Raw genomic sequence first — 17,085 nt, forward strand, 5'->3', positions numbered from 1 at the left:
GACCAAACACACACACACACGCACGCATACACACACACACACACACACACACGCACACACACACACACACACACATGCACACACACACACACACACGCACACACACACACAAGAGTGCACATCAGATCATTCTGGTTTCATCCAAGAGTCCCCCTCCCCCCACTCTACCCTTTTCACACACACACACACACACACACACACACACACACACACACACACACACACACACACACACACACACACACACATTCTTATATTGTTTATATTCTTGAGACCTCTCAAAAATGCCAACTTCTTTAGGACCACCCTTTCTAGATATATAAAGATTCATATTTACAACATTAATAATATATGCAAACTATGTAAATATAAAAAAAGGTAAGATTTTAGTCTTTTTAGTTATTTTATTATTTGTTTATTGGTTTTTAATCTTCATTATTTACTTGAAGTTATTACAGTATGTCTCTATATACATATTTCATACTTGCCAACCTTGAGACCTCCGAATTCGGGAGATGGGGGAGCGGGGTTGGGGGGGGGGCGGGGTTTGGTGGTAGCGGGGGTGTATATTGTAGCATCCCGGAAGAGTTAGTGCTGCAAGAGGTTCTGGGTATTTGTATACACAACATAAACACAACAGAACAAATACCCAGAACCCCGTATTTGTATACACAAAATAAACACAACAGAACAAATACCCAGAACCCCTTGCAGCACTAACTCTTCCGGGACGCTACCATATACACCCCCCCTGCTTTGTCATTCTTGTTTGGTGTGGGTTCACAGTGTGGCGCATATTTGTAGCAGTGTTAAAGTTGTTTATACGGCCACCCTCAGTGTGACCTGTATGGCTGTTGACCAAGTATGCTTTGCATTCACTTGTGTGTGTGTAAAAGCCCCATATATTATGTGACTGGGCCGGCACGCTGTTTGTATGGAGGAAAAGCGGACGTGACGACAGGTTGTAGAGGACACTAAAGGCAGTGCCTTCAAGGCACGCCCCCCAATATTGTTGTCCGGGTGGAAATCGGGAGAAATTCGGGAGAATGGTTGCCTCGGGAGATTTTCGGGAGGGGCACTGAAATTCGGGAGTCTCCCGGGGAAATCGGGATGGTTGGCAAGTATGACATATAGTTTTATCTTTTTTAATACATTTTGGCCAAAGGGGGCGCATTTCAATTTCTTACACACACTTGTTATTTCATATGTTGACCAGAGGGGGACCACTTTTAAAACCGACACACAGTCAATTTGAAACATCCCTCCTTTTTGGGACCACCCTCATTTTGATAGATTTCACCACCAGGGGTACAAATGAGATCTCTATTTTTTGTTTTTTTGTAATGTGCTTAAGGCCGATGACAAAGGAGTCACGGACCACTTTGGGCAACCCAGCTGTAGAAGCTAACTGCTAATGGCCACTCTAGTCTTAGTACCGTAGTGTATTTGTTCATCCTATGGTCACATATGTGACGCAGGTTGTCTTACGTCAGCACCGGAAGTCGTAAAATCAGCTTGTTCACCTGCCGGGTTTTTTCGGGGATGAATAGTGAAGTCCTTCTTTAGCTGCCGTCTTGTTTTCTCGTATATTGCTGCCTTTGCACCTGTCAATGTTTACTTTTGTATGCACATTAAATCAACAAAAAATCCTGACTTTGGAGCAATGTTCACGGACTCTAGTATTTGGTTCTCTATTAGATGCAATGGTTTTCCATATTGGGACCATTAGTTCGGTCCTAACTTGTTCACCGGTCCTCATATGGAAGGTACTTTTCCTTGTTGGTGTCTCAAGAAGGGTAGAAATACAAGAACACACACTCACACACACATACCTTCTTGAGACCCCCGAATAATGCCTACCTATTTAGGACCACCCTTTCCAGATATATAAAGAAGTGTATTTACAACATTAATAATATATACATACTATGCCAATATAAAAAAGCTTGTTGTGAAAAATGAGTTGCAATTTCATAAGAAAAAGGTCACAATTTCACAGGAAAAACTTAGAATTTTGTCAGTATTATAATAAAAGTCTTAATTTTATGCAACGTAAGTCAAAATTTTACAAGAAAAACTGAACATTTGTGCAATATTATGATCAAAGGTGGAATTTTACTCAATTACAGTCTCAATTCTTCAAGAAAAAGGCAATTTTAAGAAAAGCGTCGTAATTTTACTCGACAAAAGTCCCAATTTCATAAAAAAACTTTAACATTTTGGCAATATAAGAATAATCTGAATTTTACTTGGCAAAATTATGACAAAAGTCATCATTTTACTCAAAAAAATGTCAGTTTTACAAGAACAACAAAAAAATTGACAATATTGTGATAAAAGTCAGAATTTTATATGACAAATGTCGCCATTTTGCATGAAATAGTAATAATTTTACATTGAAAAAAAGTAATAATTTTACGCGAAAATATTGCAATATTACAGAAGCAGAAAGAATATGAGAAATCGTTCCCAATTTTATAAGAAAAAAGTCGACACATTGTGAGAAAAAGACTGCTTTTGTTTAATTTTTTTTAATTAACATTTTTTTTTGTTTTTAATCTTCATTATTTACTTGTTACAGTATGTCTATATATATATCTATCTTTTTTTTAATTTTTATTAATTGTGGTCAAAGGGGGCGCATTTCATATTCTTACACACCCTTGTTATTACATATGTTGGCCAGAGAGGGAGCACTTCAAATTTTTACACACACTTGTTATTTCATATGTTGACCAGAGGGGGAGCACTTTTAAAAGCGACACACAGTCAATTTGAAAAAAATCCCTCCTTTTTGGGACCACCCTCATTTTGATAGATTTCACCACCAGGGGGTGCAAATGAGACATTTTCTATTAGATGCTATGTTAATTGAGACCATGATTTATGTCCTAACTTGTTCACACCTCCTCATGTGGAAGCTACTTTTCCTTGTTGATGTCTCAAGAAGGGTCGAGATACAAGAACACACACACACACACACACACACACACACACACACACACACACACACACACACACACACACACACACACACACACACTCTTTCAGTGGAGTAATAAGAAATATGGAAATGTGCTCCGTCAAAACTACTGTGACTAACTCTCCTTTCCCTCCTTCCTCCTCACTCCCTCTGTCATGTCCTCCTTCTCGTCTTCTTCTTCTTCTCCATCATAAACAACCCCCCACCCCCACCTCTCCACCCTCCCAGAGCCCTTCAGCGCCTCTGTTTGGGTGATGATGTTTGTGATGCTGCTCATCGTCACGGCCATCGCTGTCTTCCTTTTTGAGTTTGTCTCCCCGCTGGGCTTCAACCGCAACTTGGCCCAAGGCAAAGGTATACACACACACACACACACACACACACACACACACACACACACACACACACACACACAGGCGTGGCAAAGCGTGGGAATTGAGCTATTGTTATGCCGACTTTTGGTAAGTTAGCGATGCTAATACTCTCCCAAAGCGTCGACGCAACGCTGAGACGAGCCCAGAGTCGATTAGACGTTTCTATTTTTAGACTAATTTGATTTAAAGTAGCAGCGTAACGGAAAAGGAAAAGGAAATTGACCTTATTTGCTCTGTTGTCATTACGGTGGCACTTGGCCCTCCGAGAACCACCATACATTTTTATAGATATATGTATACTAGTTCTAGCTATTAAGCTGTTCTAGTTTTTATTTTATTTTTGTAATTTATTTTTAATTTTTTTATTTTTTTTTAATATAATTTTTTTTATTATATTTTTATTTTATTTATTTTTTTCAATACACTGTAGCACTTTGAGGTTGTTTGCTCAATGTAAAGTGCTTTTTACAAATAAAATCTATTATTATTATTATTATTATAATGACCAGTAGTACCGTAGTACATACTTGCCAACCCTCCCGAATTTTCCGGGAGACTCCCGAAATTCAGCGCCTCACCCGAAAACCTCCCGGGACAAATATTCTCCCGAAAATCTCCCGATTTTCAGCCGGAGCTGGAGGCCACGCCCCCTCCAGGTCCTTGCGGACCTGAGTGAGGACAGCCTTTTTTCAAGACGGGAGGACAACAGGGTGACAAGAACTAAATCATCCAGACTAGAGATAAATTGTATTATTATGTTTATCTTACCTAAAAATAAATATATTTATTAATTTAAAAAATAAATAAATGTTTACTATATTTTGCTAAAAACATCAAAATTAATTGTATTTTTATTTGTATTTTTGCTGACTCTTTATTACATCCAGCCATAGAATTATACATTAACATAAACATATTTGAAATAATTAATTTTAAATTATCATAATAATTCATTTAAAATGACCATATTTAATTATTAAAATAATTGCTTGTTTATCAACAACTTTAGCATTTTATTCATTACATTTTGAAGCTCTCAGAAGCCAAGTTATGTTATATTCCTTAAGATTTATTTATGCAAGTTTGAAGTATCAATTATCTAAACACAGTTTTGTTTGCATATTTTCAGGATGCTGTATATATATAGCTAGAATTCACTGAAAGTCAAGTCTTTATTTTATTTATATATATATATATATATATATATATATATATATATATATATATATATATATATATATATATATATATATATATATATATATGTATGAAATACTTGACTTGGTGAATTCTAGCTGTCAATATACTCCTCCCCTCTTAGCCACGCCCCCCACCTCCCGAAATCGGAGGTCTCAAGGTTGGCAAGTATGCCGTAGTAGGCCTAAGTATGCATTAAAAACCCAGGCAGAGGTTGTTTAATATTTTTGGCCCTGTAACATTACACACAGTTTGAACAGTAACACTGTGTTTGAATATTTAATTCAGTGATACTTTCGCGTACCACTAGTGGTACACGTACGACAGTTTGAGAAAGACTGCATTAAACCACATCCAGTTGTGTTTACAATCGGCAAAGTATGTGAAAGTACCGTCTGAACATCACAAAATGCTACAAATTAAGTCGGCAATTTTGAATACTCCCCTTTTGTCAGGTTCAAACACTGATGACATCTATTAAACAGGCGAGAAGCAAGGAATCATGCAGAGACAGAGTTCAATTTGGCTCAATTGAGGAGACACGTTTGTGGGCTGTATTCTAGTAACAGATCCAAACTACGTTCTAAAGTCTAGCCCGCGTGCTTCCTCTATTTATTTGGGAGGTCCCTGGTTACATCACTGAAGGGGGTAATCTCGACAGCTCCAGTTAGACACAATATATGATTATACAAGAAATGCAAATGTGTTGACGCTGGTGATATCGCCTTGTCTCTGCTCTGTCTGCGTCACGCCGGTGTTCGGCCTTGGCAGTCAGCAGGCCGTTCCTGGACACAGACACTGATACCAGACTGGCTTGCAATCTTTTGGATTGCCAGCTTTGCACAGACAAAGAAAAATACCTCTTCAGCACAATTGATAATAACTATAGCAACGGCCCTTAAGCATAAGAGTTGTGTGATAATATATACATAATTATTCTAACACCTTTGAATATCTTCTGCAATTTCTGCAGATTCTACGTCAACATTTCTGCACTCTGACCATATTATTAGGTCAGTCATACTGGAAATATGAAAACATTGGCTGCCTATCATTCACAATCCTTATGTAAGACAAGAACGTGCATTCTAAATCGTAAATAAATATCTAACAATTGAGTAATGCAGCTGAGATAGGCTCCAGCACCCCCCGCGACCCCGAAAGGGACAAGCGGTAGAAAATGGATAGATGAGTCAACAGATGGCCGTTGCTGTTGTGCTCATTATACCCTCTCTAAAAACATCCAGAAAGCGCCAACAATACCCCATTTACATGTCGTGACCTAAAATTCAACCAAATATGACTGTTATTGTTATTATAAGCGCTAACGCAGACGGACTATTTTAGCAACGCATTGATAGCAGCGAGCTAATGCAAGCTTACTCTGCTATTGTTGACACACTGAGACGACGGGCCGCTTCTGCTTGGTCTTAAACTTGCTAAAAGTAAATTCTAGATTATGATTCATGCATCTCTCACCTGCTAGTAGACAAATGTGGCCGACAGGCTGGTCCACTTTCACGTCCCCAGAGATGGCGAAAAAGACACAAAAATACGCTTGTTGCAGTCATTTATTTTTAACCCTTCGTGAGGATTGCGATTGAATCTTCATCTAAACGGAATTATGTGAGCGTCCCGTCGGTCGACATCCCAAACACTGATGGCATCAATTAAACAAGACAGGAAGCAAGGAATTAAACAGAGACAGAATTAAATTTGGCTCAATGAGGAGAAACGTCTGGGCTGTACTCTTGGACAGTCTCCACCACGCTCTGACGAAAGATTGTACGCCTCCTCTTTTATTTGGACTTTCCCTGATTACATGGCAACAGCTGTTTCTACGGGAGGGGGGTCGTAAACAGCCATCGCCCTTATCACAAAACAGTTCAAAGAAAATGGTGTCAGGCCCTGCTTTCTCTCCGCTTTGTAGATCTCCGGTCAAGACAAAATCTTCCTGTTGATTACAATAGACGAAATAAACCGACGCCTTCATGTCGCTTCCCATCCTACTCAGTGGAGTTTTACAAGCCTTTTGCTTGGTAGGATCAAAGACAGCTTTTGTCCTCTTGCAGGGCGAGCTGAACTCAATGTAACACAAAGTTTTGGGATAACTTAGATACAATTATTCTAACACCAGCGAGAGTGGAACTATTACACTAAGTGGCTAGTTTGTATGTTCAGCACCGAGCAATGCTGCTAATGCTATGGTGTCACAATAAAGCTACACCCGTTTAGCACTCGGCTTATTGCTCATCCTCTTTGTGTTTTGGCTCAAAAATGTAAAGTGCTGGGTTCTATTTTTTCCCCCAAAAAATAATCGTTTTTGGCTCTCACAAAGTCAGCATGATTTGCATTGTTGTTGATGGGGAAGGGATCTGTGGTTCCTTCTCTACGTGACACGTGACTGGCTTCCTCGTTATCTCTCAAAATGGCTTGGGAATCTCCGTGAGATTGATACTATTTTGATCATATATACTGTGTAAGTCTTTTGGTGTCATAAATGAAATATATATGATAATAGCCTCAATATAGTGAGAACTTGTTTGTCTATTCTACTGCTACTTTAAAGAAGCTTCCTTTATTCCTTTCTTTGCACGCTCTGGCAGATTTGAACCCCTTTTTTTTTTTTTTAGTCTTTATAGGAAACAGGCAGACTGTCACGCCCTGCTTGGCAGTGTAGTCTGGTATCTGGGTTTTGCCATGTTCAGCGTTAGTTCCTGTTCAGTGCTCTTATTTTCTTGAATCCACTTCTTGTTACTTGTGCTATGCAGCATCTTTAGGTTGCTGGCCTGTGTGTAAACTGTGGCTTACTGCTAGCATTTTATTAGGTTGTAGCCTTTTAGCCTGTTTAGTTATGTCCTGTGATTGTTTCCCGTGCACTCCAAGCTGCACTAGTCCTTTGTTTTTTTCTTATATCAAGCACCTTTTAGCTGTTGTTGTCCTTGATTTGAAACTTGATTTCAATTGATGTCACTGTTAGGTTTGGACTCGGTTGACATAGCAAGAAAAAGAAGAGTAAAATATGGTATTTTACCGGGAAAACCGGAGTTTTGGCAGATTTGAATGGACCAACTCCAAGACCCTAATTAGGGTCAAATGTACAAAAACACACTTCCTATACATCAAAAGTCAATTCAAACCTGAATTTTGTGATATATTATTAAGAAATGTAACATATTTTTTTGTGACGCGTACCGAATTCTGTACTTTTATAGGCACTGACCGAATTCCGTCGGTACTACCAGGTATCGACTCACCTAAAGTCAAACGGTGCCATATTTCGATACCTTTATTGCACGTGGTGTACTTGGATTGGCCAGATCTAGTCTTAGACTTAGATTTGTCAGATCTAGTCTTAGACTTAGATTGGTCATATCTAGTCTTAGACATAGATTGGTCAGATCTAGTCTTAGACTTAGATTGGTCAGCACTATTTTTAAACTAAGATTGGTCAGATAAAGTCTTAGATTAGTCAGATGTAGTCTTAGACTTAGATTGGTCAGATCTAGTCTTAGATTGGTCAGGACTATTTTTAAACTAAGATTGGTCAGATCTAGTCTTGGACTTAGATTAGTCAGATCTAGTCTTAGACTTAAATTGGTCAGATCTAGTCTCAGACTTAGATTGGTCAGATCTAGTCTTAGACTTAGATGAGTCAGATCTAGCCATAGACTTAGATTAGTCAGATCTAGTCTTAGACTTAGATTAGTCAGATCTAGTCTTAGACTTAGATTAGTCAGATCTAGTCTTAGACTTAGATTAGTCAGATCTAGTCTTAGACTTAAATTGGTCAGATCTAGTCTTAGACTTAGATTGGTCAAATCTAGTCTTAGACTTAAATTGGTCAGATCTAGTCTTAGACTTAGATTGGTCAAATCTAGTCTTAGACTTAGATGAGTCAGATCTAGCCATAGACTTAGATTAGTCAGATCTAGTGTTAGACTTAGATTAGTCAGATCTGGTCTTAGATTTAGATTAGTCAGATCTAGTCTTAGACTTAGATTGGTCAGATCTAGTCTTAGACTTAGATGAGTCAGATCTAGCCATAGACTTAGATTAGTCAGATCTAGTCTTAGACTTAGATTAGTCAGATCTAGTTTTAGACTTAGATTAGTCAGATCTAGTCTTAGACTTAAATTGGTCAGATCTAGTCTTAGACTTAGATTGGTCAAATCTAGTCTTAGACTTAAATTGGTCAGATCTAGTCTTAGACTTAGATTGGTCAAATCTAGTTTTAGACTTAGATGAGTCAGATCTAGCCATAGACTTAGATTAGTCAGATCTAGTCTTAGACTTAGATTAGTCAGATCTGGTCTTAGATTTAGATTAGTCAGATCTAGTCTTAGACTTAGATTGGTCAGATCTAGTCTTAGACTTAGATGAGTCAGATCTAGCCATAGACTTAGATTAGTCAGATCTAGTCTTAGACTTAGATTAGTCAGATCTAGTCTTAGACTTAGATTAGTCAGATCTAGTCTTAGACTTAAATTGGTCAGATCTAGTCTTAGACTTAGATTGGTCAAATCTAGTCTTAGACTTAGATGAATCAGATCTAGCCATAGACTTAGATTAGTCAGATCTAGTCTTAGACTTAGATTAGTCAGATCTAGTCTTAGACTGAGATTAGTCAGATCTAGTCTTAGACTTAGATTGGTCAGATCTAGTCTAGCAGCTGTTGCCAAAACACCAAATACAAACGTTTGTACTTGAAATGATGAAGTCTACTTATTTTGAGAGGCGAAACGTCTTCTAAGACAAACCGAACAGTCCAGTTGCGATCGATTGAATGCCGCGAGAAAACAGTGGTATGGTTTTTCAATTCACAGTCATTTGGTGTAAAAAAAACAAACACTGTAAATTTTACGGTAAAATTCCGGTGACTGAACTGCCAGGTTTTGTTTTTAGAGAGACAAAACGTCTCCTGAGACAAACTAAACAGTCCATGAGCGATCGACTGAAGGCCTTAAGAACAATAACCAGAAGGAGAACATCCACGGACACCAAAATAGGTCAGAGAACGTCGAAATGGGACTTTTCTAACTTTTCAAGTTAGAACCATTTTACTGTCGCAGCAATTGCCTCACTTTCAATTCCCCCCAAAAAAGTGATCAGCCTACCGTCGTTGCACTTCATCAATTTTTCACGGGAAAGAGACAAGTACGTTCCCCCTAAAATGTTCCTTGTTGCCTTCACGACTGTGTCCAAAGTGCTTGCTCATCCCGTGTTGGATCTCTTTGACGCAGCCTTTTACCAACCTGCTTTTAGCTCAGGCCCTTAAAGTAAAATATTTGCATCCTTCGCTCGGAGCCAAAAATATTTCTTTATTGCCAGACTCATATTCTATTCTTGGTATTAAAAAAAGCCACAAAAAAACCCCCAACAAAAACACTGCAGGGTTAGAGGTAGTGACCCGAAGCACAATTGTATTTATTTTTATTCAGGTATTTTATATTGTATTTATTGCTATTATTTTCTCAATGTTATGTTTTAATTCATTTATTATTGAAATATTTATATTTTATTTTTACATAAATTTTAACATATTTTGTATACTTCATTTTAGTTATTCTCCAGTGTTGACGCCTGAAGGGTGCCATGTTTTGTTTTGGTATTGTCAATAGTACTGTGCGTACCTTTTTTTTTGTACTTTTTTTTTATACCCAGGAATCTACACGTGTGTGTTCATCTGGTTTTTTTTTGGTTTTTTTAATTACAAAACCCAAAACCAGTAAAGTTGGCATGTTGTGTAAATAGTAAATAAAAACAGAATACAATGATGTGCAATTCCTTTTCAACTTATATTCAATTGAATAGACTGCAAAGACAAGATATTTAACGTTCAAACTGGAAAACTTAATTTTTTTCAGCAAATATTAGCTCATTTGGAATTTGATGCCCGCAACACGTTTCAAAAAAGCTGGCACAAGTGGCAAAAAAGACTGAGAAAGTTGAGGAATGCTCATCAAACACTTATTTGGAACATCCCACAGGTGAACAGGCTAATTGGGAACAGGTGGGTGCCATGATTGGGTATAAAAGCAGCTTCCATGAAATGCTCAGTCATTCACAAACAAGGATGGGGCGAGGGTCACCACTTTGTCAACAAATGCGTGAGCAAATTGTCCAACATTTCTCAACCAGCTATTGCAAGGAATTTAGGGATTTCACTATCTACGGTCTACATGTATTATATAGCAGACACTTACATGTATTATATAGTAGACGTGGCATGCAGTTGCAATTCCAAGGCATTAGGTGGCAGTAGTGTATAGACAGAAGGAAGGAAGTAGCCTTTACCATTCTTGTCCCTTGTTGAGCCCCACAAAGTGTTAGTACTGTAAGTACTGTACTTATTACACAACAGCTGTTTGATTGTAACGTGCATCTTAGTTGTAGTTGTCATAACAAAAAACTTGGCGGCGTTGAAATTGCCATGTGAAATTGCTAATGCTGGTCAGTAGCATGTGTATGGCATATTCAATGTAAATTAGCATCGAGCTACTGTTTTTTGTTTTTTTTTCAAAACGGAGCCTTACTTTTGAGCAATGTTCCCTCTAATTTTTCATGTGTGTGAGCAAAGGCAAAAACTCCCTGAGCATTCAGTGGAGCCCATGTGAGCAACGTCAGACGTGCACACTGTGGCTACACCAGCAGCACACCTGTCCCAAACCTGACATAATAACAAGTTCAATCTCCATCCATCCATCCATCCATCCACTTTCTACCGCTTGTCCCTTTCGGGGCCGCGGGGGGTGCTGGAGCCTATCTCAGCTGCATTCGGGCGGAAGGCAGTGTACACCCTGGACAAGTCACCACCTCACCGCAGGGCCAACACAGATAGACAGACAACATTCTCTTATTAATATAATCAAATGACAGCAGTCATTTCCATTTCTAATATAAGTGTTTAGGCCCACTTACAATGACAATAACAAAAAATATTGTTTTTCATGAACTGTGTACTTGTATTGTTTGTCTGGGTGGAGGTCCTGCTTTGGAAATAATTTGTATCCCTTTCAGACATTGCATTTAGTTCCCATTAAAACATTCACATGTTGCACAATGAGATGTAAGCAGGGGATCATGTGTACATTCCTGCAACTTCCTGTTTGTAAAAAATATATATTTTTATTAGTATTTATTTAATATAATAACAGCATTTCATGATTAATATTTATAAATTAAGATTCCTAATAAATGACACTAGAATAAGCACACATTTGATTGGTAAATCATAGTGTAACGACCTGGAATGACACTTTATGTGTGGTATTGGAGTTGTACGACTTTTTGTGTGGCTGTAAACGCATCACTGGCTAAGGGCCATATGTGCATGTGTTGGCGCAAGTGAGAAAGAGCGAGCGGCTGCTGTTGATACAACAAAGTTGCTTTTGGTCTGGTTTGTACTGCAGAAAATGACCACTTTTGCTAGATATCAATTTTTTTACTAATGTTTTGGTGATGTGTTTATGGCCGGCAATAAACAGTTTTGCTCAGTAAAGTGATGGATGGAATTCATGTCTCGACAGACGTTACAATATTTGAACAATGATGACGAAAACTGTTTTCTCTGTCGCGTCCGTGTCGTGTCGAAAATTGTTATGCGCTTATTTTTTTATTTGATTTTGTGCGTGGCATAGATTTGCCATGCGCAGAGGACGCTTGAGCAGTGCGCAATTGCACAGGCGCGCACCTTAGAAGGAACATTGCTTTTGAGCGCTTTATATCAGACACGCTTGCTTTGTTGGCATGGAAACTTGAGGTCGGCAACCTTTACCAGTCAAAGAGCCATTTTGACCAGTTGCACAAATTAAAGAAAACAATGGGAGCCACAAAATTATTTTGAAATTTAAAATGAAATAACACTGCATACAAAGTTTTTTTTCTTGCTTTGTGCTAGGTATAAACCAAGAGTCTCAGACACGCGGCCCACACCGTAATATGAAAATTGAATGTTAGTGCGGCCCGTGGGTTTTATATGAATGGCGCGTGACAGCGTCATACTTGTCAACCCTCCCGATTTTTCCGGCAGACTATGATTGTCAAGGCAACTGTTCTCTCGAACTTGCCGTGATGGTACAGCATTTAGCGCCCACTAAAATCCGCGTGCCGGCCCAGCCACACGTTGTATGGGGCTTCTGCTTGCACACGTAAGTGACAGCAAGGCATACTTGGTCAACAACCACACAGGTTACACTGACGGTGGCGTTATAAAAAACTTTAACACTCTTACCAATAATGCACCACACTGTGAACCCACATCAAACAAGAATGACAAACACATTTCGGGAGAACATCCGCACCGTAACACAACATAAACACAACAGAACAAATACCCAGAATCCCATGCAGCCCTAACTCTTCCGGGCTACATTATACACCCCCGCTACCAAACCCCGCCCACCTCAACCGACGCACAGAGGGGGGGGGGGGGGGGGGGGGGGGTTGATGTGTGAGGGAGCAGGGTTGGGGTGTGGGCGGGGTTTGGTGGTAGCAGGGGTGGCAAGTATGCGGCTGAGCCGCATCAGACTGATCAAAGAGCCGCGGGTTGCCGACCCCTGAACTAGGGGCAGTCCGTTATACAAGTGCTTGTTTCCCCACCAAGTATGCAACCTGTCATGAAGTCACGTGCAACGAAGGTATCGAAACATGGTACCGTAAGAGTTCAGGTGAAACGGTACCCAATAGTACCGTTGGAACTTGGGTGGAAAGATGAAGGTGAACACAATTGAGAGGAGGAGATAATGGACATTGTTGTCATTTCCTGTGGGGATTGATTAGTGGTCTTCTCCCTCAGACCCTCACGGTCCATCCTTCACCATCGGCAAAGCCGTCTGGCTGCTGTGGGGTCTGGTGTTCAACAACTCCGTTCCTGTCCAGAACCCCAAGGGCACCACCAGTAAGTTCATCGTGTCGGTGTGGGCCTTCTTCGCCGTCATCTTCCTGGCCTCGTACACCGCCAACCTGGCCGCCTTCATGATCCAGGAGGAGTTTGTGGACCAGGTCACCGGACTCTCTGACAAGAAGGTGACACACACACACACACACACACACACACACACACAGTTTGGGTTTATCTTGGTTTCGATGCCAGACGGGTCCCCTTAAGGCTGCAAGGACCTGACCCCTCTGGTCATCGATGTCACCATGCTAACACTGGCAGCTTAGCACACACACACACACACACACACACACACACACACACACACACACACACACGCACACACACACGCACACACTGAGCAGTGTCAGCAGAACCTCACGCTAGACTAGCCTCACAATGACGATAACGACGACTGATGAGTCCGGCGCTCGGCGTCTCGCCTCCTGCCCCTCTCCTCTGTCTCTTCCCGTCACTCGGGTTCCTCACCTCGTCTCCTCTCTGGTCCCCCCCTCCAGTTCCAGAGCCCCTACTCCTATTCCCCGCCCTTCCGCTTCGGGACGGTCCCCAACGGCAGCACGGAGCGCAACATCCGCAAGAACTACCCGGACATGCACCAGTACATGACCAAGTACCACCAGACGGGCGTGCAGGACGCGCTGGTCAGCCTCAAGACCGGGTAAGAGCCCCTTGGACCTGGGTCCTCCTGGGGAAGTGTCATTTTTTTTACACACATTCCTATAAAGCAGGGTGTCCAAACATTAGCGATTTTACATGGCGATTTCAACGCCTCCAAATTTGGTAATGAAAACTACAACTAAGATGAATGTTACAATCAAACCGTTGTTGTGTAATAAGTACAATTTTGTATTACTCTGTTTAATAACAAATGAGATAATCGTCGCATACGCAAACAACCCAAATTGTTTTGTAAAAATCCTCCGCACCAATTACTTTAAAAGGGAACTGCACTTTTTGGGGGGAATGTTGCCTATCATGAGAGACAAGAAGACAAAATATTACATATTGTTATGTACGTGTCTGTGTAATACATGATACAAACCCCAAAACCAGTGAAGTTGGAACGTTGTGTAAATGGTAAATAAAAACAAAACACAATGATTTGCAAATCCTTTTCAACTTATATTCAATTGAATAGACTGCAAAGATAAGATATTTCATGTTTGAAGTAAAAAATGTTGTTATTTTTTGCAATTATTAGGTCATTTGGAAATTGATGCCTGCAACACGTTTCAAAAAAGCTGGCACAAGTGGCAAAAAAGACTGAGCAAGTTGAGGAATGCTCATCAAACACTTATTTGGTACATCCCACAGGTGAACAGGCTAATTGGGAACAGGTGGGTGCCATGATTGGGTATAAAAGTAGCTTCCATGAAATGCTCAGTCATTCACAAACAAGGATGGGGCCGAGGGTCACCACTTTGTGAACAAATGAGTGAGCGAATTGTCCAACAGTTTAAGAACAACATTTTGTCAACCAGCTACTGCAAGGAATTTACGGTCTGTAATATCATCAAAAAGGTTCAGAGAATCTGGAGAAATCACTGCACGTAAGCGATGATATTACGGTCTTTTGATCCCTCAGGCGGTACTCCATTAAAAAGCGACATCAGTGTGTAAAGGATATCACCACATGGGCTCAGGAACACTTCAAAGAACCACTGTCAGTAACTACAGTTCGTCGCTACAGCTGTACATTAATACACTATACACTATGCAAAACGAAAGCCATTTATCAACAACACCCAGAAACGCTGCCGGCCTCGTTAGGCTCGAGCTCATCTCAGATGGACTGATGCAAAGTGGAAAAGTGTACTGTGGTCTGACGAGTCCACATTTCCAATTGTTTTTGGAAACTGTGGACGTCAAAGAGGAAAAGAACCATCCGGACTGTTATAGGCGCAAAGTTGAAAAGCCAGCATGTGTGATGGTATGGGGGTGTATTAGTGCCCAAGGCATGGGTAACTTACACATCTGTGAAGGCACCATTAATACTGAAAGGTACATACAAGTTTTGGGGCAACATATGTTGCCATCCAAGCAACATTATCATGGACGCCCCTGCTTATTTCAGCAAGACAATTCCAAGCCACGTGTTACAACAGTCTAGTGCGGATACTAGACTGGCGTGCCAATAGTCCAGACCTGTCTCCCATTGAAAATGTGTGGCGCATTATGAAGCCTAAAATACCACAACGGAGACCCCCGGACTGTTGAATCAAGCAGGAATGGGAAAGAATTCCACCTGAAAAGCTTCAAAAATGTGTCTCCTCTGTTCACAAACCTTTACTGAGTGTTGTTAAAAGGAAAGGCCATGTAACACAGTGGTAAAAATGCCCCAGTGCCAACTTTTTTGCAATGTGTTGCTGCTATTAAATTCTAAGTTAATGATTATTTGCAAAAAAAAATTAAGTTTCTCAGTTCAAACATTAAGTATCTTGTCTTTGCAGTCTATTCAATTGAATATAAGATGAAAAGGATTTACAAATCATTGTATTCTGTTTTTATTTACCATTTACACAACTGGTTTTGGGGTTTTTACTTGGAGTGTGTATATAAAACGATGATGGAGGGTTTTAAAGTTGTTTTCGAGGCTTTAAAGGCTACAACGGTGACATCTTCGAAGCGTGTTTTATCATCTTTAAAACCCTATTTAAAAAAAAAAGACATATATGTTCTTGTGTCTCATAACAATTCTAAACGATGGGCACAATTCCAAAAAAAAAAGTGCAGTTCACTTTTAATTTCATCATCAGTTCAGTCATTTTTAAATATTGATCAACATTGTCAAAATGGCGGCTGAGTATTTTTGACGTTATCAGCGAGAGAAAATCAGTTTTGTGAGGAATCTTGTAGATATGATTTGATGATGGATCTCTTCTGCTCGCCACTGCAAATATTATCTTCAATATTCTTATTTCGGGCCTGCTTTGCTTTCTTTCTTTTTTTCTTTTGCGCAAAAGCAAACAAAAGCTTAAAAGGATTGCAAATTAGGCTAATCAAATGGTTTGAAAGGGGATAAGAGAAAAAATATCTCTTAATATCTGCTTTGCTTTCTAAAATAGCACTTAAAATCACAATGGCTGCCAAATGCCCTAACGAGATGATGATTCAAAGAAATTAGTATTATTTTAAAAATGACTCATTATTATTATTATTATTATTATTATAAAGTGTTATGGGTTATACTCGTATAGCGCTTTTCTACCTTCAAGGTTCTCAAAGCGCTTTGACACTATTTCCACATTCACCCATTCACACACACATTCACACACTAATGGCGGGAGCTGCCATGCAAGGCGCTTCCTACAACCCATCAGGAGCAAGGGTGAAGTGTCTTGCTCAAGGACACAACGGACGTGACCAGGTTGGTAGAAGGCGGGGATCGAACCAGGAACCCTCAGGTTGCTGGCACGGCCACTCTCCCAACTGCGCCACGCCGTCCCCATATCATAATATGTTATTGCATACATTTTATATTATCGTAATATATTATTCTATCGTGTAATTGTCAGGTTCAAACATCGATGACATCTATTAAACAAGACAAGAAGCAAGAAAATAAACAGAGACAGAATTTGTTTGGATATTCCCTGTTTACACAACAACAGCTGTTTCTAAAGGAATGG

At 39.9% G+C, this 17,085-nt stretch overlaps 1 protein-coding gene across 1 annotated transcript in view; it reads left to right on the forward strand.

Moving 5' to 3' along the window:
- grin2ab (glutamate receptor, ionotropic, N-methyl D-aspartate 2A, b) overlaps positions 1–17,085 on the forward strand; it is a 344,912-nt gene that overhangs the window by 299,435 nt on the left and 28,392 nt on the right. Inside the window, exons 13-15 of the mRNA XM_061984206.1 lie at positions 3,212–3,337; positions 13,352–13,581; positions 13,954–14,114. Coding sequence (XP_061840190.1) covers positions 3,212–3,337; positions 13,352–13,581; positions 13,954–14,114 — 517 coding nt within the window. The remainder of the gene's footprint in view (positions 1–3,211; positions 3,338–13,351; positions 13,582–13,953; positions 14,115–17,085) is intronic.

This window comes from Nerophis lumbriciformis, linkage group LG25 (genome assembly GCF_033978685.3).
Source record: "Nerophis lumbriciformis linkage group LG25, RoL_Nlum_v2.1, whole genome shotgun sequence".
Lineage (NCBI taxonomy): Eukaryota > Metazoa > Chordata > Actinopteri > Syngnathiformes > Syngnathidae > Nerophis > Nerophis lumbriciformis.